Source organism: Taudactylus pleione, unplaced genomic scaffold (assembly GCF_031769625.1).
Source record: "Taudactylus pleione unplaced genomic scaffold, aTauple2 ptg001956l, whole genome shotgun sequence".
In the NCBI taxonomy this organism is placed as follows: domain Eukaryota; kingdom Metazoa; phylum Chordata; class Amphibia; order Anura; family Myobatrachidae; genus Taudactylus; species Taudactylus pleione.
This window is the reverse complement of record NW_028286352.1, coordinates 4,310,491-4,333,651: the sequence shown is the minus strand read 5'-3', so window position 1 is coordinate 4,333,651 and position 23,161 is coordinate 4,310,491. Positions and strand designations below refer to the sequence as shown.

The following is a 23,161-nucleotide window of genomic DNA, read 5'->3' as shown; positions in this document are numbered from 1 at the left end:
TCGACATGGTGGAATTTGCCCAGTTCCATTCCCGGCCCCTGCAGGGGCTGATTCTATCGGAATGGAACGGGTTACCTCACCGGATCCGCTCTCAGATGCTGGTGTTGTCCGCGGAGGTTCGGCAGTCTTTGGCTTGGTGGCTTCAGACGGTGCATCTGGTCGAGGGGCGCCCCTTTTGGATCCCGGACTGGGTCCTGCTCACGACGGATGCCAGTCTTCGGGGTTGGGGGGCAGTGACCGGCTCATTATCGCTTCAGGGTCGTTGGTCCGCGGAAGAAGCACTTCTCCCCATCAACATCCTGGAACTGCGGGCTGTGTACAGGGCCCTGCAGTCGTCCGGCCCCTCTCTTCACGGAAGGGCGGTTCAGGTGCAGTCCGACAACGCCACCACGGTGGCGTACATCAACCACCAAGGGGGAACTCGCAGTCGGGCAGCGATGTCGGAGGTGTCTCGCATTCTTGCTTGGGCGGAGTGTCACGTTCCAGCGATCTCGGCAGTCTTCATTCCCGGAGTCCTCAATTGGGAGGCGGACTTCCTCAGCCGTCACGATGTGCATCCCGGGGAATGGTCGCTTCACCCAGAGGTGTTTCAGCTACTCGTGGACAGGTGGGGGCTGCCGGAGCTGGACTTGATGGCCTCCCGTCACAATCACAAGTTGCCCGTTTACGGGTCAAGGACAAGAGACGCAGGCGCCTGTCTGGTAGACGCTCTGTCGGTGAAATGGACGTTTCACCTGGCGTATCTGTTTCCTCCGATATCCTTACTTCCTCGGGTTCTGCGGAAATTCAAGCAGGACGGCGGCACGCTCGTGCTGGTGGCTCCGGCGTGGCCCAGACGTCCTTGGTACTCCGATCTGAGGTGCCTCTCCATCGACGCTCCGTACCTTCTTCCTCAGCGTCGGGACCTGTTGTCTCAGGGGCCCTGCCTTTACCCGGATCTGGGTCGGCTGTCTTTGACGGCGTGGCTCTTGAGACAGCCGTCTTGAGGTCTAGGGGTTTCTCCAGTTCAGTGATTGGTACCATGCTTAGGGCACGCAAGCCTGCCTCCGCGCGGATTTACCACAGGGTGTGGCGCACTTATTTTCAATGGTGTGAATCCAGAAACTATGATCCGCAGGTGTTCCGGGTTTCCAGAATCTTGGAATTTCTTCAATCGGGTTTGGACCTCGGCTTACGCCTGGCCTCTCTGAAGGTTCATGTGTCTGCTTTGTCCGTGTGGTTTCAGCGACGGATTGCTACACTGCCAGATGTTTACACCTTTTTCCAAGGTGTTCTCAGGATCCAGCCTCCCTTCGTGCCTCCGGTGGCTCCGTGGGACTTGACGGTGGTACTGAGGGTCTTGCAGGGTCCTCCTTTTGAGCCGCTTGAGTCGGTGGAGCTCAAGTGGCTGACGTTTAAGACCATTTTTCTCCTGGCAATTGCTTCGGCCAGGAGGGTTTCAGAATTGGGGGCGCTTTCCTGTCGCCCTCCTTTTCTGATTTTTCACCAGGACAGGGCAGTGCTCCGCACGCGTCCTGAGTTTTTGCCCAAAGTGGTTTCAAAGTTCCACATTAATCAAGAACTTGTTGTGCCAGCTTTTCAGTCACCTGATCTTTCGGCTGGTGAGGCTTCCTTGGATGTGGTCCGGGCACTTAGAATCTATGTGGACCGGACTGCTTCGGTTAGGAAGTCGGATTCTTTGTTTGTCCTCTTCGGTTTTCACAAGAGGGGTTGGCCTGCCAACAAGCAAACGTTAGCCCGTTGGCTTCGTTCAGTTATTTGTGAGGCTTATGCGCAGGAGGGTTTACCTGTGCCAGCCTCTGTTAAGGCTCATTCCACTCGTTCTGTGGGTCCCTCTTGGGCTGCTAGACGTGGCGCCTCTGCTGTTCAGCTGGGTAAGGCGGCTACTTGGTCTTCAATTCAGACGTTTTTGAGGTTTTATGCGTTTGACACCTTCGCCTCTCAGGATGCATCCTTTGGGCGCCGGGTACTCCTTTCAGCACAGGAGCGTCCCCGCCCTTAGTTGAACTGCTTTGGGACATCCCCAAGGTCAACCCTGTGGACCCCCTATGGACCCTGAAGTAGAAAACAAGAGATATGGTAAGAACTTACCTTTTGTTATCTCTGTTTCTACGAAGTCCATAGGGTCCACAGGGCGCCCGCCCTGACGCACCTGGCTTCAAATGGGCTGTGTGGCTGGTCACCGGTTTTCCGTCTCCCATTTCTGTGAGTATGGTTTCTTGTGTGTTCCAGTCTTCCTTCTCTCTGTTTAGTCTCCTCCTCCGGCCTTAGCTGCTTACCAACTGAGGTGCCTGTGGCCGGGGCGGGGTATAGAGGAGGATGGACCCAAGTGCATCCTGGGAGCAGCAAAGCTTTAACTGCGTGGTGCCCGTGTGGATCCAGATCCAGCTATACCCCAAGGTCAACCCTGTGGACCCTATGGACTTCGTAGAAACAGAGATAACAAAGGTAAGTTCTTACCATATCTCTTGTTTTTGATTTAGCCATCCGTGCTGAAGCTTGGATATCACTAAAACCTGGACCGTTGGTGTGCCTTGAGGACCGAGGTTGGGAAACACTGGTGTAGACCATGTCGGTAGCAACCTTGATGTTCCACTTTGACTCGTCTCATGAAATATGGAAAATAAAATAGGGAGCAATACTAGTTTTGTACAATCCATAGTAAGCTGTCTCCTTCTAATATGGCTATTACCGGCAGGTCATTTCCATCACCACCGGCCGTGTAATTTTATGTGTGAATTTCATGATCATGCTCCGCAGGCTCCAAGTGCGTCACTATGCACCGCTATCCTTAACCTGCACTCTAACAGCGACGAATGTGGATTTAAGCTGATTGAGCGCTGCTGCATCCTATCAAAGGGCTTGACTAACCCTGAGATGGACAGTCGGCTTCTTCTGGATATCATGAAAACTTTGCTGTTCAGCGCCAAGATGATTTTCGTCAAGGCAGCGAGGAGTCACGACCTTGCGCTGTGTGACAGGCAAGTAATTGATCACTGACCACCCAGTGATTTTAATTAACGTTACCAGCCAGCTTTGTCAGATCATCATGAATTCTGCTTTACTTTTATTTTTCTTTGTATCAGTTACAGCAGCAAAGTGGACTTACTGAAGATCTTAGTTGCGGCTTCCTACCAGGACATTCCCTCACTCGATGAGATGGTTAGACCAGCAGCTGTGGTACGATTAAGAAATCAACTCCTGGAAACAGAGTACTACAATTTAGCAATAGAGGTACAGTGTGAATAGATCTGAGTGTTTGATCCCTTTTCCTTCTCATAGTTTACTTTTAGTTCAATATATCCAGCACCTGCCGCTGGATTTGACCATCAGAACAGCCGTGCACAAGCCTTGAGCCGGCAGATCACCATCTGAAGGCATATAGAGTGCTACTTGTAGTTTATATGCAACAGATATCAGCAGTGGGGGGTGGAGTTCCATGTAAGTACCCTGTACCAGCAACTAAATTCACTGGCAAAGGTACTTGAGGTGTGATGTACCTGGACTCTTTTGCAAGCTCCCTTTGCAAGAACAGATAGTTTGTAAGGTTTCTGCCATGTCACAGGTGATGGGTTCAAGTCCCGGGTATGACCATATTTTGGAATGTGTGTGTTAAATAAAGGTGGATTTGACTTAAGGTGCTTGGGAAGGTGGCCAAAATGGATGGGGAGTTGGCTAGGGAGGAAAAAAGGGGGCAGCCAGGAGATGCCGGGGATCAAAGATAAAGCTACAAGTGAGAATGATTATAAACAGATTTTGACAGGCGCCGCTGAACAGCACCCCCTTCAGTGCAACTGGGGTACTGCACATGTCGCACCACCCTAGTTATGGCCCTGGTGCTTGTTATATAAACATTTTTTTTTTCTTTGTTGTTTTTTCAAAACAGGTATCTACAAAAACCGGGCTCGACCCTTCTGGTGTGTGGCACGCTTGGGGCATGGCCTGTCTGAAGTCTGTCAATTTGGGTGGAGCTAGGGAGAAATTCAGCAGATGTATAAAAGCTCCTTTGGATCCGAACCAGAAGAATATTGGTTCCAAGCTTCTGGAAGATGTTGTTCAACACTTAGAATCTGCAGCCAAACCCATTCTGCTGGTGGTAAGGCATGAGCTCATAGAGCTACTTATTTACAGCCACTTTTGTAAGCTAATTATGGCTTTACTTGCTGCATAGGCATATTTTGCAATGGCTGGCACTGACCAGAGAGCAGCATTATTTGGGTTTAGTTATACTGCATGTGTGCTGTTGAACTTGATAACAAAGTACTTTCTTCTTCCTCCACTAGGGGGCACAGGGAACACTCTGGGTTATAGCCTGGAGAGGAGAGCCTGGGCACCAACAGTTAAGTATAAATGTCCAAGAGCCCAGGCCCCCTCTCCTCTATAACCCACCCCCAATTTGAGTTTGGTCGTGACAGGAGCAAGGGCAACATTTTTATAGGGGGCTGCTTTAGGTGGTCTTATGCGGTTTATTTATTTTTTTTCTCATTGGGGCTTTCCTATAGTCTCGGGAGATGGTGATACACACTGGTTTATAAGACCTGTGCAGTTGTACTTCTTTATAACATGTGTCTATGAACAAAGCGGTTAAATTCTATTGGATCATTTTCCGGCAAGCTGATTACTTTTATGCCGCACACGTGCAGATATTGGGCCAATTTAGTGATATTTCAGCATTGTAATGTCTGTACCAGCAACGCAATGCCTGTGTGCCTCAGTATAAACCATTGGCATTTCATTTTTAAAATAGGACGTACGTTTGTTTTTGCTTCCTTGCAGAAAGACGACGAATATTTTGCCACTTTGAAAGAACTGGAAGTTACCCTGAAAGCACCCTGCATATGGTATGAAATGATGCCTGAGGGGAAATTTCAAAATAACCCCTATTACCAGGAGTGCCTGCATTATCTGCACACCTATGGTACCAACCTGGGAATCATTCAGTTCTATATGAGACACGACCTCATGCGAGATGCTTTGCAGCATTTATTAAAAAAGGTAAAGTGGAATCTAGATTTGGTAACTTGACACATTTTTTTCATATTATTATAATGAACTAGTGTCCAAATGCCTTGTCTTTATCAGCTGCTCAGTGGAAATGCTCCATCAGAGGTGTAAAGTTCAGCATCTCTTCGCATACGAGACGCCTGACGCGAGTGAGCTACGCCGAGTGGTGTAGTGTCTTTTTCGCACCTTTGATACTTGAATGTGCGGCAAAACAGCTATTCGAGACTGCACTAATTTAATATGTGACACTTGTACATCTTTGTGCGAAGGAGTCTGACTCTGTATATAAAGTCCCACCGCTGATTTTTTTCACCCCAAGTTGGATTCAGACTCGCGCACAGATATACTGGTGTCACATGTCAAAGTAATCAGTGCAGTCAGTATTGCGAGGATGCTCATGAAAGACAGGTACAGTCAGCCATTTAATGCCATCAATAATCATTTAGAACAGGGATGGGGAACCTCAGGCCCGGGGGCCGTATAAGGCCCCCAGAATCATTTGGTCTGGCCCTCTGAGCTTTATTCTGCTAGCCTGATCTGGCTAGCAGTGTGCCTATAATGGCATCCTAAAGCCAGAATCCTTGCAGCAGTGCCGCCTGGAGTGACCTTAGGACGCTTCAGACGGTCACACCGCTGCCCATACAGCTCCCAGGCATTGCTGCAATCACTGGCGATTGCAGCCCCGCCCCCGTGTGGAATCACACGGAGCGGGCGTGGCCTACACCTGCCCGCGAATAATGTTATATATTTCAAAATGGCCCTCGGCAGAAAAAAGGTTCCCCACCCCTGATTTAGAGCATGCAGTTTACATTATACCTTCTCTAAGATGCAAGCCTGGATGATGCATCGGGCACAGCACTGGTGAGCGTATCTCACAAAGTCTGTGGAAATGCCAGCCACTTGGGAAATTTGGCAAAATAGAACTTTTTCCTAGCGTTTTTGTTTAAAGTTAACACCTGTATTTCTTGTAGCTCCTCAGGAATAAGCAACAAACTCCCAGTCGCTCCTCCTTCTCCCCTCCCCCTCCCCCTCCCCCGTCACTTTATCCCACCCTCCAGCTCTCATGCCTACCCAGCGGCTGGTCCTCTTCTCTGATGTCTGTCGCATTGAGGAGACTGGACAGACCTTAGCAAATTTTTATATGGATTGCTTATGTGATCAGTTTTTCTACCACTTTTCATGCAACATATACTTTCGTAAGGAATATAATGACCTCTTAATTGACCTTAAAATGTTCATAACAACGAACTCCATTGATCAGCAGTGTAACCATGTGTATTAGTGATGCTCTTTGTGACTGGTTATCTGTTCTCCATGCAGGAATGCCCGGGAGAAATTTTCATTGAAGGCATTTTTGTGCCCAGCTATGAAAGCGGAAAGCTGCAAACACTTGAAGCTATGTTAGAATCCATGGACTCGAGCCTGGAAAGCTGGAGCATCTATCTGATTAATGCCTGCAAACATCTCCAGCAGAAGAACTACTACAACATATTATATGAACTTCAGCAGTTCATGAAAGTATGTTTGTCTGTGTTCAACCATCACATCAGCTTTACGGTTTGATCTTTTAGATTTTAATAGGACACAATTCCTACTAGGGGAAGACCACCTACATGACATGTTTATTGGTGGAAGGCAATAAGATTTCACTTATTTACACACAGATTTCTGCTTTAGAAGGTTACATGCCTTTGCAAGTTTGTCCACCCCAACAGATTCCATCTCAACTGTCACCAACCATTACCACTTATCCAACAAGAACTAAAAACCCCCAACTGTCAGATAAAGAAATTCCTGTAGGGTTGCTTTGTTCCAGATTAGCCACTTAAGGTACGCAGAAGAACTTCATCTGACAGAGTTGCTGCTTTTTAGGCCTTTTTGTATTTCTGATAACATTGGAACCACAGGAGGAGGTTCTTCACTAAGTGCCTGATTCAGCAACAGACCGCAGTTGCTAAAATGTGCTAATGTCTCCCAAAGAACAGCCTAGCATAGGAGATGCCCACTGCCGCCGTCTTATAAACATCAATATTATTGACACACATTGGGCAGTCACGGAACATGTAAGTCAAGTATGACCAGTTGCACCATGGCCGGCTCCAGAGGTCGGAGCATCCTTTGGCAGCTCTCTGTAATGCACCCCTACATCGAAAATGGGGCGTGGCCTAAGTACCATAGACCATGCCCCCTATGTGACGTTATTTGGAGGCGTGCAAACATCCTCCAAACATCCTCACTAGCTGGGCTTCCCCCAGCCCTCTCCCGTCACTGAATGGATGCCGCGCGCAGCATCCATTCAGACTCCGGGGTCTGGCACAGCTGCCAGCCTCCCGATCTGACCACCCGCGGGCCACTTGGCCCACAGGTGGAAATGGGGCTGTTGGGGGGGGGGGGTGTGCCACACAAGCAGCACTCCTTACACAGAGAGCTCTCATGCTGCCCAGAAGATTGCAATGAGTAATTTATGCACGCCCATGTAACAGCCTCTAAGCGTTCCGACACGCCTGCCTTCTACTAACCACCCCCACCCAACGTTACCACCCCAAAATGCTGACTGCCTGTCACTCACTCTGTGAATGGTTCCTCCATTCAAATGTAGTCGCAAAAAATTTGCATCACGTTCGGTCTTCGCTCATCCGCAGTAGCAAACAATCGCATGTTCTGCGAAAATATCAGCATTATTTATGTGTCTGAATCAGGCTGTAAGAATTATTTATTATATGGATGAAGTTGACTTGAATTATAGGGCAACAGCTTGGATTCTGGTTGGTGGTTTCTTGATCAACCCATTATTTTAACATGAACAATTAGTTTTTACCTCCTGTAAGATAAATTTTAGAACGTGTGGAGGAGTCTCATCAAAAACATGTCACAGAATGTAATAGCTGCTAGGTTTTCTCTTCTTTGGAAGTTCTTCTGATGACGCCTGGGGAATGAAATATAATTGTTGGCAATGGCACAGGTGAGGAACATAGCAGATCTGCTCATCAGGATGGGGATAGGTGTTACAATTTGTCAGTGGAGGACATTCCGTATAACATAAGTGCACTGTGTATATTACTGAGAATACCTGGCATGGCATATTGTACTGTCTACAATAGGTTGCCGACTTTGCCCCATTGCATCAATATTGGAACATAGATGATAAATAAGACGCATGTGACTAATGCAATACAGAATCCTGAAAAGTAAAGAATGTACTAGAGGGAGGTGGAGACAGTTTTGGATTTGTGGCAGGTTTAGGAATGCGTGTGCTTTAATATTGATTTAAAAATGAAGTTTCTCCTTAAGTTTAATTAATTTAAATCAGATTACAGTGTACTTACTGTATAGATTGCCTGATCTGCAGCTATAGTGGGCAGTGACGGGGTATAGTGAAGCAGTTTAGAGAACTCTGAAGACGTTGGATCTTTAAGCTGTAGATTACTAAGTTGCGTTGTTTTCCAGTGGAGCTGGGACTGTTTTAGCAACAGTTCCACTGTAACAATAAGAACTCAACTGAGTTACACACACCGGAAAAAACGTTGGCCCCAGTAAGCATTGGCGTGTTTTCCATTCCTTATATTTTTACTGACAAATGACTTTCTCCAACAGGACCACGTGCGGGCGGCCATGACCTGCATACATTTCTTCTCTCACAAGGCCAAGAGCTACCGTGACTTGGGGGACAACCAGCCGTGGTTGGCAAAATCCAAGGAGCATCTGAAGATCTACTTACAGGAGGTGTCCAGGAGCAACAGAAGGAAGTCATGTGACACATTTAGGAAAAAAATGTCTGCAAGTGACATTTCCAGGTAATTTAAACGATATATTGTCAGATTTATTTTATTCATTTCTTTATATACCATATCGCTGTATTACTGTACAACTAGGGGTGAGTGAAATTTAATGCAGAAATTGACATATTGTATCTATTCAATTCCCCATATCACCGATGTTCCCAAACGCGGTCCTCAAGGCACCCTAACAGTCTAGGTTTTCAGGATATCCATGCTTGACCACAGGTGACTTAATTAGTGCCTCAGTCAATTTGATTTAACCACCTGTGCTCAACCATGGATATCTGTAAAACCTGAACTGTTGGGGGAGCCTTGAGGGCCGTGTTTGGGAACCTCAGCTCTATCATTTTGTATCCGCTCAGACCTCTTATTGGTTCCATTCTGTGTCTTGTTTTATCATTTTTGCCTGGTGCAGAAAGCTCAGTCACACTGACTGCTGGTATGAGAATGCAGATTTAGGGGTACATTTTACTAAAGGTTGATTTTATTCGATTAAAAAATCGATGTTATGGTTCAGGGGCTAAATTGCACATTTACCAACACGTAAAAATCAATTTAAAAATTGTATGTTAGTAAATTTGTGGTTTAGCCCGTGAAACAAAACATCGAAGTTTATCGATTTAGATCAATATTTTAATCAATTAAAATCAACCTTTAGTGAGTTTAACCCTTAGAGATTCAGTGAGTAAAAATGAGAGAGAGTAGCTCTCACACACATACGCTCCCCAAGCAAATGAGGCTTTTAACTTTTCCAACATTTTAAAGTAGCCAATCGCAGGTATCAAATGGCTGCTGTCTCTGGCTGTTGTCTCTGGCTGTTGTCTCTGGCTGTTGTCTCTGGCTGTTGTCTCTGGCTGTTGTCTCTGGCTGTTGTCTCTGGCTGCTGTCTCTGGCTGCTGTCTCTGGCTGCTGTCTCTGGCTGCTGTCTCTGGCTGCTGTCTCTGGCTGCTGTCTCTGGCTGCTGTCTCTGGCTGTTGCACCAGTAGTTTTTACTCGTGGTTGGAGTGACATTGCAGTGACTGGGTGCCATTTGCCTTTCTGTGTTTGTTGCTCATTAAGCACATATAGACCACTTGAAAGTAATGGTGTCTGTCCATCATTGCATGTGACCCTAGCACTTTTTACACACAGGGCTTGAGAGACATCATCTAGGATGACACTCTTGTCTGTACACTTGGGTCAGCCTTGTCACACTACTTTTATTTTATAGTCTTCATTCTAGCACCCCGCACCCATCACAAACCTTGCAGTTCCTCTTTCCTGCCTGGGGTGTGGCTATCTGTTCTGGTGCTTCTAGCACACTCAGCTGATGTATGAACTGCTGATGGACAAACCAGAGTGTGCTAGAAACACCAGAGCAGAGAGCGACACTCCAGGCAGGCAAGAGGAACTGCAAGGCTTGTGATAGGTGCAGGGTGCTAGAATTAAAACTATTTTACATATACTTTAGTAGCTGGTGGTTTGTTCACTTGCAGACAGCTGACAGGAGGGTTTTGCTTCCTGTTGGCAGTGAAACCTCCAAATCTGGCTTGGGTGGATATTTATCTCATTAGAGCCCCACATTTTGGAATACTCCTCTGTTGGGTGTCGTCTGGTGATCACCAGATCATAACTTCTAAGGGCACATCATTAGAAAGAAGGGGACTTTTCTTATGAAAAGTTGGCAAACGGCAAAGCTTCAGAGTTTTTTCCCCAAGTGAAACCTCAAACGACTATTAATATAGACTATAGTTTTATTCCAGAATTTTATCTTTTGTTTTTTGTACTCTTATGTTGTGTATGAAAGTCGCTTTAGGCGTTTACCCTTAAAGCAAAGAATAGATTAATTGTCTATAAAATACCACGTTTGTGCAGGAAAGATGTATGACCTATTTACGGTATTTAGTTTTTTTTGTCTCTCTGAGGTCTTTGTACATTATGCTATAGCTGCACTCCATTTAATGTGCTTACAACTAGGGAAGGCCAGTTGGCAGTCCGGCATTCTAAGCACATTTAATGCAGAAGGTGAACAGTAATATAACATTGATCTTCCCTAGCGTCATTAGTGGTTACATAAAGATTGTGCAGTCAAAAAGATAAAAACATTATTGTTAATAAGCTGCCGCATGTGCAGTGAAGCTAGGGACTTCGGGGACCAGGTACATTTATCACTACTGCAGCATCGCCATTTTTGGATTGAGTCTTTTAAATCGTCAGGTCTCCAGAACCAATCCAAAAATCATGCGGCACTGGGTCTGAAAATCGATCTTTTTTTTTTTCTAAAGATCGGAAACCGATGCTCATCTCTACTTAGGGCGTGCACTGAGTGCTCTGTGAAAGCAGCTAATGATTTTGACTTATTACAGACTGTTTTTGTTTTATAGACACATCAACACTGTGGAACTTCAGATGGAGATCACCAGGTTCCTGCGGAGATGTGAAAGTTTGGAGACTGCTCAAGTCTATGACAGTCCCCCTCCCACACTTTTTGGACACAGCGCCATGATGATAGATGTAGCTTGTAGGGTGAGTGTCTCAAAGAATGAATAGACCTATCTACATACTACATCTGCGATGTAGTCAGAATGTTGACACCAATGTCGACATGTTCTGAATGTTAACATGTCAACATTCATATCGTCAACGCTGACCTAATGTCGACACATGAAGTTAAGGTTAGGCTGAAAAAGGAGCGTTAACATTCACAAGGTCAACGTACTGAAAATGTTGATATTATGTCAGTTTACATTATGAAGGTCCCATATTCAGACCATGTCATATGTTTGTTACATTCTATAAAATAACTCGAATCTGATTGGTTGTGATGGTCGTCTTCTCCACATGTCCTGTTTAGAAGGTTTGATAATTATCGATTACCCCCCCCTTTTCCCTGGTTCTTTAAAGTTATTATGAGGCTTTTTATTTGTAAGCTGTTATATGTACAACTGGTATGAATTCCAAGAAAAAGTTTTATTTTGTTTCAGTCCCGATTGTCCTAGGATTGGTTTCTCTCTTTCCTAACTTCCATCCAAGCTGTTCTTGACGATGATCTCTATGGCACAGTTGTCGGCACAAACCCATTCCTTAATGTTTGATAAAAGCAAGTTCCACTTGGCCGTCAGCTGGTATGGTCAGTTTGCAGTACCATGTAAAAGCAGGTGACGGGGACAGCAGGTTTGAAGTATTTACAACTGGATGGGCATTATCTCAATGGCTTCTAATTATGACATGTAAACTGACTAAAAGTGATATCCCTAATTTCTTTGGATGCTGCAAGCGAATAGAAGATGATATACCAGCTACCTAAAGGGTTGTACTCTGTATAAGCAAATGTGTCAGTGGAGCACAGTAGTGTTATATACTGTATGGCCCCACCATCATTTACCAAATTATTAAAATACTATTATATCGAACCCATGGCACCTCTGTAGAATGTCATAGAATATCTTTTTCATATATTTTTTTTTCGTCATTTCCTTCAGGTCATACTAGATGGGAAGAATGTAGAAGAAGGTTTTGGCATCGCTTTTAGAGTACTTCAGGTGAGATTAAATACAGTTGTGCTGAATTCCCCCCTATTTTATGTGTATGTGAATTGTAATACTAGCACAGCCGGTGATGATGATCAGAGCTTACAATCTGTGGGCAGTCTCAGTAATGATCCAATCATTACGCTCCGACCAAAGGAATAAGCCCTGGTGAGTTCTAGATGGGATCCAGTTGCTTAAACTGGGGACAGTATGGTAGCACATCGTCTAATTTAGTCACCCACATTGCAGTACCATGTGGAAGCAGGTGACCAGCTTTAGGCCCAGTCTGTAAGACTACTTGCTGTTTCTGTTTGCCATCTGCGGAGCGTATACTGTATGTCACCAATTACCGCCTTCAATAAATGTCAACGAAATTGCGCCCCATGTAGCCGATAGAAGTTTTATATTAGCGCACACATTTCACATTTTCTGTGCAGTTTATTCTGCCACTTTTGCTATATTCACACGTTTGTAGTTCTGTTTTTCATTTTACAATAAATGTTTATTAAATAATTGTTAGTGTTCAGTACAATAAGCAAAAAATGAAGAACGGTAAGTAGGGAGAACAAGGGTAATAGGGAAAAAGAGGGAGAGGCTAGACTAAAACACAGCCAGTATAATACACACATAATACACATGGTGGGAGGTCCAGCACCAGATATGCGTAAGACAAAAAAGCTATGAATCAAGCAAACCTGAATTTTTTTTTTCTTGTATTAACAATAATTTTATTTTTAACTGTTTTAGTGCTTAGTTATTTTTTTATTAGCTCTTTTGGTGTGAATTTAAAAAACTGAATACAGTATGTGAGGTTTTTATCTTCAGATTTTTTTTTTTTACACTACATCAACATATTTGGTGCAGCTTAACAAAATACGCTTTCATGTATCAAACATTTAGGCGCCTAGTTTCACGCACACACGACGTGCGCTGCCCACATAACATCAGTTATGATAAGGAGTTCTACTCTCCACGGGCTGCGAGCAGAAATGAGCAAGACTCCTCGTGTATCCGGTGTGGCGGCACCTCTTCCGTAATCTGATTTGCCCCTTGAAGCTATAGGAGAAATTTATCTAGAAGAAATTTAGAAATACTGGATAATTTGGATTCAAAACCATTATCGTTTGGGGTAGGATCACCAAAACTTTAGTAATGTCCCTTTTGGAGGAACATCTGTGACATCTGGTAAACATACTTGAATTAAAACATTCCTCGTCAGGCTTATAGAGGTATAAGTTACCTAAAATGTACCCCCTGATTAATGTGCATTGTGTGGATTTGGACAGGCTGATGTAGATACCTCCAAAGTATCTACCCCCTCTATAAGGCTCCAATACCAGATGTCCAGAGCCTCCCAAACATTCTGCCTGTAAGTGTCCATAAGTGAAAGCGTGTAGGCGTAGCCTGATAGAAATTAAAATGCTTCTTATAATTTACACCCTATCAAGTGTATTTTAATAATCTTGTCCTTTTAATGACTCTTGACTGCTACAAAATCTTACTACAGAGACAGTATTTTTGTTATAGAGTTTAAATAAGAATGTATGTGTGTGCTACAGATTTTCTTATTACTTGTTCCTTTGAATTTTCAGGATTTTCAGCTAGATGCATCTAAAGTATACAGCAAAGTGTGCAAGCACCTTGTACAGCAAGGGAATTACTCCGAGATCCTGCAGCTTGTAAAGTGTGTGAGCGAGTCTGGTATCGCTGCGGAGAAGGACTGCGATCAGATTCTGCTAAGATGTGTTGAAGAAATGGCAGACATGTCTTCCGATGTAAGATACGCTGTGTTGTTTATGTAATAAGAAAAAAACTGGAATGTTAAAGGTTTCCTACTCTTAATGCTCAGCTAGGATAACAGCTTAACATTCGTTCTATGGTAGATCTGAGCCTTGTTGTGTCTGGTCTTTGCAATAAAGGGCTTAGATCTACAGTCCAATCAGTCTGTAAGCTGGCAATGTTCTCCTTTTTCAGTGTGGGGGACATCGCAATAGGTTATTATTGTATGTTCCACTCCTAAAGGGGCCTATCCATTAGACGACTTTTTGAACGATCCGACCAAAACCAGGAGGTTTTTGTCAGAACGCTCAGAAAGTCATCTGATGGATAGCCGGCAGGAACCAGCGATCCGCGTGCACGCTGGGTCCTTGCCGATGCCGACTATCTGTGGAACATGTTCGTCAACCTGTCGACGATTGTTGGGTTTCACTTGTGCGCAAATAGGAGGTCGGTCTCCTGCACTGAATGACGTTCAGTGTGGGCACCGCACCTAGGCGACCTGAAGGACTGAACGCTAGTTGTTCAGTTTTTCAGGTCGCCTAATGAATAGGTCCCTTTAAGCGATAGGACACTGGAAAATAAAAATAATTCTCTCCCCTATTAGCTGCCTCCTCTCAGCTTATCCTCCATGTTTACCACTGCCCTGCATAGAATATAAGCACAGGCTTAGCTTTTGTGTTGTGTTTTTATTTATTTTTTGAAATCCTTTACTTGCAGTGATTAATAATGAGGAAGGTATTAACTGACCATTTTTCCCTGGCTAAACCGGTCAGAATTTTTATAAAAATTAATTTTGCTTAATAGTGTTCAAAAATATTTGTTAAAGTATATTTAAATTAGGGATGTGCAGGCTCGGTTCTACTCGGTTCCGTTCGGTTTTTTTTACCGAATCTTATTGGGTTTCAGCTGTCACGAGTTTTGGATAGCCAATAAGATTTGGTAAAAAAAAACGAACGGAACCGAGTAGAACCGAGCCTGCACATCCCTAATTTAAATATTTTATTGTAAGAAAATATTCCTAGGTGGTGTCTTGCAACACCCTGTGCCCATAGGCCTCCATTATAAAATATCTTCCTACCCCCCATTGGCAATAGACCCCGCAGTTGTCATAAATCCTAGTAAAAAAATCCATTTTATAAACCACCACTGTGTAAAAAAAAAAAAAACGTGTCTTTTGCACCCCACCCCCTCTTACTTCTCTTCTCCTCCTTCCTCCTCGCAGTGTGATCCCTGGCGCATGCACCCTAGACTGCTATTCGCACGTGCCCCAGAGTGCCTGCTCCTCTCTGCAGCTGCCGGGTGGGGGTCTTGCCATGCTGCCCAAACAACAGTGATTGGCTGTACGGCAGACACTGGGGACGGGTGCAGAGGTGCTTTGAGGTCCCTCTGCCTTTAGTGGCTGCTAGAAAATTATCTCCCTGCAGCCGCCCAGCGCGCGTTTCTGACTGGTCGCATTGTTTGCAAACCATGTCGGGAAATGTACGGTGTGGCGTGGTTGCAAACTATGCAGCCAAGCCAGGCAAGTGTAAAGGATAACCAAGCTTGAGTACAGATGGTTGAATCAAATTGACTGAGGGACTAATTGTCACCTGTGCTCATTTATACCCTTTATAGCCTTGACTGTAATGACAGAGTTAGGAAAACTCTGCCCTATGGTGTTTAGTGCTAGTTTTCATCTTTGCAACCTACAGACCAGGACAAGGGCTTCCTGCTTTGCCAATGCTTAAACTTCTTTGAGTATTCACTTCACACTGAGGTCTTTTGGTACCTGTTGGATGTTTGTGTTCCCCTATAAGTAAACCTACTAGCTTTATGACAAACTTACTCTTATTAGTGACAGTTACGGAGGGATTATCTAGCCAAATCCAGTTCATTCATCCGTTTCCTCGACTCTTATGAAATGTGTCCGATTCTAAGGGTGGTGGGGCATGGAGCTATTCTTGGTACGCCAATTATGTCGGCCAATATTGGCATGTTCCTCTGTGGCCAGACCTTCTGGTAGAACCCATACACAATCTACACGTGAAATTTACTCTGATCACTAAACTATGTAAATGACCATGAAATAGTTACGCTATCAGATGCAGCCATTGATTGGGGGTATACCTGATATAAGGCACATATATCTTAGTTGATCGCTTGGACAGACTTGCGAAATCTTCTATACGGTAGTCACAAGGTACTTGCTTGTGGACTTCCATATCCTGTCCATTTGATTTCCAATCCTTTGGATTGAATAGGATAGTCTATGCCATGTGATATTAGCCTAAACTGGTTATTGTCAACCAAAGTCATCTGTCGTTTATGGCTACTTTTTGGTTTCCAGAAGAGCTACAGGATATTAGAGCAATTATTGTGCCTTTTGTTCATATTACTTGTCTTTTTGTTCTATTGTACCATGTATAATCATTTTACATTGTTTGACTATTGTATTTTACTGTGCTTGTATTCTAGGAACTTGAGAAGCTCATCCAAAGTATGCGTAGTGATGAAACCAAGGTAATCGCACAAATCACCTGCAACTTGTGTACAGTATAAATTTTTGATCCGTAAAATAAGTGTCTTAACATTAATTATAAGCCGACAACTGTGTTGACTTAATAGCATATTTCAGTAATTAACCCTGGTCTTTATGAAAATAATTTGAATTAAGTCAAGCAATTGAACTGCATTGTGATTATAAAACATATAATATAACGTAAAATGAAAATGTAAAAAAGTAATTTTACCTCTTTTTTTTTGTAGACCGTCCCATTTCTGTACCCAAATAAATTTTCAGTTTAATCAGTCTGAAAGGACCCCATATGTCAGCGTACAAGTCATGGCACGGTTAACATTTAATGTTGAAAAAAATTGAGGTCACTAGCATCTAAGAATAGTAACAAGGGTCTCCTTTGCTACCCCAGCTGTCACCCTCCTAAATGCTGTTGATCCTATTAGGATTTGAGCAGCCGTCAACCATGGAATCAAAAAGGGCGTCTAACGTGTTATAATATACTGTATAAAGATACAGTGGCGGTTGGGAGCATGGAAAGTTATGGTGGTTTACGTTTACAGTTATAAAGGGCAGCACAGAAATATGTCCTAGGATACAAAAAGTAACAGTTGGGTCTATTCTCCTGCATGGATTGATGCTGCCGGACAGAGGTGCTAGCCTCAGATCTTGGACTGCCAATTACTACCACTATACAGCCTTCCCTCATGGACACTGCCTTATTTCTTCTCCTGCCCTGATCTGTAGTCCAATACTCAGAGCTTACTCTTCCAAATTGAAAGCTGCATGTCCCCACTCCCAAGGCCAGTTACTACAGTTTGACCACTGCAAGTTCGGTTAGTGTGTCTTGCATGTGGGCCTTGGTACACAAATAGTTGGGAATATGACTGCAGTTTTCTTTGTTATAAGGTGGCAGAGACTTAAGGGTTACCTGTAGGTAAGTTATGTTCTTTCTTTGAACAGTTTATTAAAGGCACCAAGTAAAAACGAGCATCCATTTATACCAATGATTCCAAGCATCCATTTATACCAATGATTCCAAGCATCCATTTATACCCATGATTCCAAGCATCCATTTATACCAATGATTCCAAGCATCCATTTATACCAATGATTCCCAGCACCCATTTATACCCATGATTCCAAGCATCCATTTATACCCATGATTCCAAGCATCCATTTATACCAATGATTCCAAGCATCCATTTATACCAATGATTCCAAGCATCCATTTATACCCATGATTCCAAGCATCCATTTATACCCATGATTCCAAGCATCCATTTATACCAATGATTCCAAGCATCCATTTATACCAATGATTCCGAACATCCATTTGTACTAATGATTCCCATCACTCATTTATACCAATGATTCCCAGCACCCATTTATACCAATGATTCCCAGCACCCATTTATACCAATGATTCCCAGCATCCATTTATACCAATGATTCCGAACATCCATTTATACCAATTATTCCCAGCACCCATTTATACCAATGATTCCCAGCACCCATTTATACCAATGATTCCCAGCATCCATTTATACCAATGATTCCGAACATCCATTTATACCAATGATTCCCAGCACCCATTTATACCAATTATTCCAAGCACCCATTTATACCAATGATTCCGAACATCCATTTATACCAATGATTCCAAGCATCCATTTATATCAATTATTCCAAGCACCCATTTATACCCATGATTCCAAGGATCCATTTAAGCCAGTGGTTCCCAAACTTTTTTAAAGCACGGCACACTTGAGTATCAGCATTTTTTTTTTTTTTCACGGCACCCCATGGCTATACGTTTTTCAAATTCAGAAAAAAATATTAGATTTTAGTGTATCATAAATATTTTGATTTGGATCTGGATCCCCAACCAAAATGCCAGTTTGGGAACCACTGATTTAAACGCATGAAAATCCTACACAGAGGACAATAATAAATAAAATTGTAAACGAGATACAAAATTGCCAGGTAAATATAAATATACAGTGCAAATATATATAGAAGACCTTGAATGTCTGGTTTTAACTATAGGGGAGAAACAGAAGTTGGGGGAGAGTGGGTGAAAAAGAGAGATGATGGGAAGGAACCTCTCAGGGTAATACAGCGTGAAAAAGATAGATGTCCTCTCTCATGGGTTCAAGACCATAAGACCCCAATGTTCTTCAGCCCATATGTCCAGACCGACTTTCAGATCCGCTAATGCATGGGTTTTTATTGTAAAAATCTGTGCACATTGTGCTTCCGTTTGTAAAACATTTTAAAAAAAATTCTCCCTTTTATAAAGAAGCTTTTTCAAAGTTTCATTAAAATATTGCTATAGAATGCTCCTTAGATCTACTTAACATCGAAGCTGCATACACACACAACGATTTTTTTACAAATGATTTTCTGTCAGATTTTTTAAAGTGTAATGAACGATTTTTTGAACTACAAACTATTTTTGTAACTTCCCTTAAGGAAAATCGTTCAGTTGGTCTGTCAGAATGAACTACAAACTACAACACGCATGAACGATAATCATTCATCGTTATAACTCAGAAACTGAACGATATTTTCAACGATTGAGCGATAACAACGTTGTTATAGTTAAATCGTTAAAAAAATCATTACGTGTGTATGCACCTTTTAGGCTTACGAGTAAAGCATAATAATACATCCTTTAACACTAGGTAACCTGACTGTGGCTGAGCTGGTGACGGATCTTTTTTGTCCTTGCACAGATCAAAGCTTTCCTGGCCTGCCGTATGATGCGATCTGCCTACCTGACTGCTGTAAAACAGGAGCACGAGAGAGCCGTCCAGCTAGTCCAGGAAGTGTGGCAAGTGGCTCATAATCTCAATGACAGCGTGGTCCAAGGCATCTGCACCAAGTGGCTTGTTGAACACCCACCAGTTTCAAAGGAAGGGCAGCGCCAGGCCTCACGGAAGTAAACCCTACGATCGCATCTAATTTGGGAAAAGAATTACCCTTTATTATAATTATTGAACAGAAAGATTTCTGTAATGGTGGTTTGAAAGACCTATGAAAAGTATGGTGTTATTTTATGCTATAAAAGTGTTAATATAAAAGCTGATCAAGAGCAAGTATCCAATCCATCGCTTGCATAGCAAATTGTGTAGATGTAGAACCCAGAATATGTCTGGACAGCTGGAACCATACAGGTAACGGAAGTAGGGAACTCGATTGATCTCCCTTTAATGACAGGTGTCTGAGCCAATCAAATACTTGTAGCTTCTGCTGATGTCTGGATACATTGACAGTCGCCACAGATCAAATCTCTACCTCACAGTATTCTTATATTTTAGACTTTTATACTAACCTTTAATAATACTTGTGAAAGTTATATTATATGTAATTTATCACTTTTAGGAACACGCAATGGGTGCAGTGTAGTTCGTTTATTTACTGGACAAAGTGATTTTTTTGCATGTATTATTCTTGCACAGATCAGTAGAGGTTTAAACGAAGCAAGATCCTAATCACATGTGACTTATTTGTCACATGATGCTTTACCGACCAATACTAATGTACTGTTTACAGCAAAGCCACCTGCTGCCGTATCTGATCAGCGTCGTGCACAATAGACCTCCGGACATGTAGATTTATGGAGGAATTTTTACATCCCCTGCTTCTAGTTGTAACTCGTCTCCCATCTTCTTATCGCCACCAGTCTTTCATGTTTACTATAACAGACTCGTAAAGAACTAAAGAAGATGCTTTAATGTATTAATATTGGAAACCAGGTAAATTTAGATCTAAAAAGAATCTTACAAATCAAGCCAGTGAGTAGTTAAACCTGAAGCATTGACATACTTATCAATTTCCAATCTCATTATAATAACTGGTGAGGTTACAGCGCAGTCTAAAAAATTCAAATAGGGGAGCCACACCAACTGCCAGTGAGTCCCGACTGGCGATGTTTGGGGTGGCAGTTGGTGTGGCTCCCCTGTTTGAATTTTGGACTGCACCTCAGGAACCGCCACTGATGACATGTGTTTATTTAAAACCTTATTGAGCATTTTATTGTTCCGTGTTTTGTTTTTTTTGGTATGTTTTTTTTTTTTTTTTTGGTATGTTTTTTTTTTTTTTTTTTTTCCTCCAATTATATTATAAAGAAGCCTTACAGGGGGTGGATGCTAGTACGCCCCACTGGATATTTAAAGGGTAAATAGTCACTGACTAGAGTGCACATTCAGAGTTCATCGTCACACAGCACCGTTAACGGACATACCGTTTGATATGTTAACTGTTGAGGGAGAAAAAGGGAACCTGGCACCTTAATCAATAGAAAATCTGTTATTTATGTGACGATAGATCTTGACAGTTGTTTTTTTAATTTATTTTAAAAGGGATAAACAATAGTAGACATTCCTTCATCTATTAAGGATGAATATGTAGAACTTAAAATCAAATAGTAATAGAAGCATATTGTTATTTATGATGTAATGCAAAATAATACCATTGTATGATTCCTGCTAGTAGAGTATGAACCATCTAGCTAAAGAAGCCATGAGATAGTAAGATGGTGATGCTGGAACAGTTTAATCACCATTCTTTCTAAACTATTCCATCATCAGTTCAAGCCCCTGTACTCTGTTCTGGTTGTAGATTACCCAGAATGAAAGTGATTAATGTTTATTTCCAGCTACTGAGCTCATGACTGCCATCTCCACAATGAAATTTAATTGTATCAGAATAAGCATTGTCTTTACTGTACAATTCATCACATGTATTCTTTATTGCACTGCCTAAAAGTACATTATATGATATAATGTTTGTTTGTTTGTTTTTTTCCTGAAATGTAATATTACATAATATAAAGCTAGGGGTCTCCTTAAGGCTTTTTTTCAGTTCTGAGCTGCCTGTAATTATAGGGCTCACATTCCTAAAAGTTGTAGGATTTCTGGAATTAATCTACATTCAGCCTCCTATGTTTGCAGTGTTACTTAGAGCACCATAACATTATTAGGGATACTCACCACTTGGGAAGCAGAGTTTCTACATAAGAGGACTGTTCTGGGTCATAAGGGTTTGGTAATGTACTATATGTATGTAGTGTCATGTGTCTGTGTCAGTAAACCTCTTTGCTTAATGCGTTTATATTTGTGTTGTAATGATGTCTTGAATTTATTATGGAAATTGGATATGAGGGACAATTAACAGGTAAACATATTAGGGCTCATAAATACTCCATAGAACAGCGCACTCTACCTGCGGGGCAGTTACGTTTGGGAAAGTTGTCTTAGGTACAGGATCTGCTCTGTTCCCCCAAATCATCTCCTGAGCTGATTTTATGAATATTTATCATGGTCTCCAGTCTGTCTGTCTGTCTCTGGCTCATTTATTTCCTAGCAGAGTGCTACACAGATAATTAACCTTACAGGTTGTCCTGTGCCAATAGTTACGTAATTTGTGTACAGAATTTCTGTATCTTGTGACTTATACCTGTTTAAGAGGGGAAATCTATGCAATTTTTCTATTTGTAGTGAAGTCAATTGAAATCTACATAGAGTATATAGATATATCTGATTTGCACTGTGATCTTTGCACTTTATGATCTTCTTTTGTAAATTCATTTTTGGATCAATAGTTTGCGTTTTCTTACAATTGCATAGAAATATCACATTTGTGGTGAGCGAATCTGCTAATCTTTTGTTAACGATGAAGAATTGTACAGATGCAGCAACAAATAAAATAAGCGATTTCACAATATCATGTGGTGTTTGCCAATTACTTTAATACTTCAAATGTCTACATTCATTCAACACACTCCTTCCATGCCACGTTTCTCACCTGTGCGATTTGAGAACATCGGCCACTGACGGATGAAGCGAGTAACATTGATTATCCCCTTACATTGGCACCTGACAAGGGCTGGGATATATTAGGCAGAAAGTGAACAGCCAGTTCTTGAAGTTGATGTATTGGAAGCATGAAAAATGGGTGAGAGTAAGGATCTGAGTGACTTTGACAAGGGCCAAATTACGATGGCTAGAGGTCTGGGTCAGAGCATCTCCAAATAGGCAGGTCTTGGGTGTTCTCTCTATGCAGTGGTTACTACCTACCAAAAGTGACCTGAAGAAGGACAACCGGTGACAGGTTCATGGGCGCCCAAGGCTCATTGATGCGCGTGGGAGTGAAGAATGGTTAGTCTGGGCTTATCCCACGGGAGATGCTGTAGCACAAGAAGTTTAATACTGACTATGATAGAAAGGTTATCAGAACACACAGACTTGCTAATATAATTGTAATATTGTGCAGGTTCCCTCATCCTGCCAAAACAGCTCAGGCCCGCTGAGGCATGGACTCCAGAAGACCTCTGAAGGTGTCCTGTGGTATCTGGCACCAAGGCTTTAACAGCAGATCCATTAAGATCTGTAAGTTGCGAGGTGGGGCCTCCATAGCTCGGTTTTGCTTTTCCAGCACATCCCACAAATGCTCAATCGAATTTTGATCCGGGGACTTGGAAGGCCACGTCAACACCTTGAACTCTTTATCATGTTCCTCAAACCATTCCTGAACATTTTTTACAGCTGGCAGGGCACATTATCCTACTGAAAGAGGCTGCCACTAGGTAA

General features: G+C 42.7%; 1 protein-coding gene across 1 annotated transcript in view; it reads left to right on the top strand.

Annotated features, from left to right (window-relative positions):
• The window catches only part of ZFYVE26 (zinc finger FYVE-type containing 26), a 111,897-nt gene extending 89,617 nt beyond the window's left edge, over positions 1 to 22,280 (top strand). The window contains exons 31-41 of the mRNA XM_088465338.1: positions 2,761 to 2,981; positions 3,087 to 3,234; positions 3,887 to 4,096; positions 4,777 to 4,995; positions 6,325 to 6,522; positions 8,599 to 8,798; positions 11,147 to 11,288; positions 12,245 to 12,304; positions 13,885 to 14,067; positions 16,526 to 16,570; positions 19,304 to 22,280. Coding sequence (XP_088321464.1) covers positions 2,761 to 2,981; positions 3,087 to 3,234; positions 3,887 to 4,096; positions 4,777 to 4,995; positions 6,325 to 6,522; positions 8,599 to 8,798; positions 11,147 to 11,288; positions 12,245 to 12,304; positions 13,885 to 14,067; positions 16,526 to 16,570; positions 19,304 to 19,513 — 1,836 coding nt within the window. The 3' untranslated portion in view covers positions 19,514 to 22,280. The remainder of the gene's footprint in view (positions 1 to 2,760; positions 2,982 to 3,086; positions 3,235 to 3,886; positions 4,097 to 4,776; positions 4,996 to 6,324; positions 6,523 to 8,598; positions 8,799 to 11,146; positions 11,289 to 12,244; positions 12,305 to 13,884; positions 14,068 to 16,525; positions 16,571 to 19,303) is intronic.
• The last annotated feature ends 881 nt before the right edge of the window (positions 22,281 to 23,161 follow it).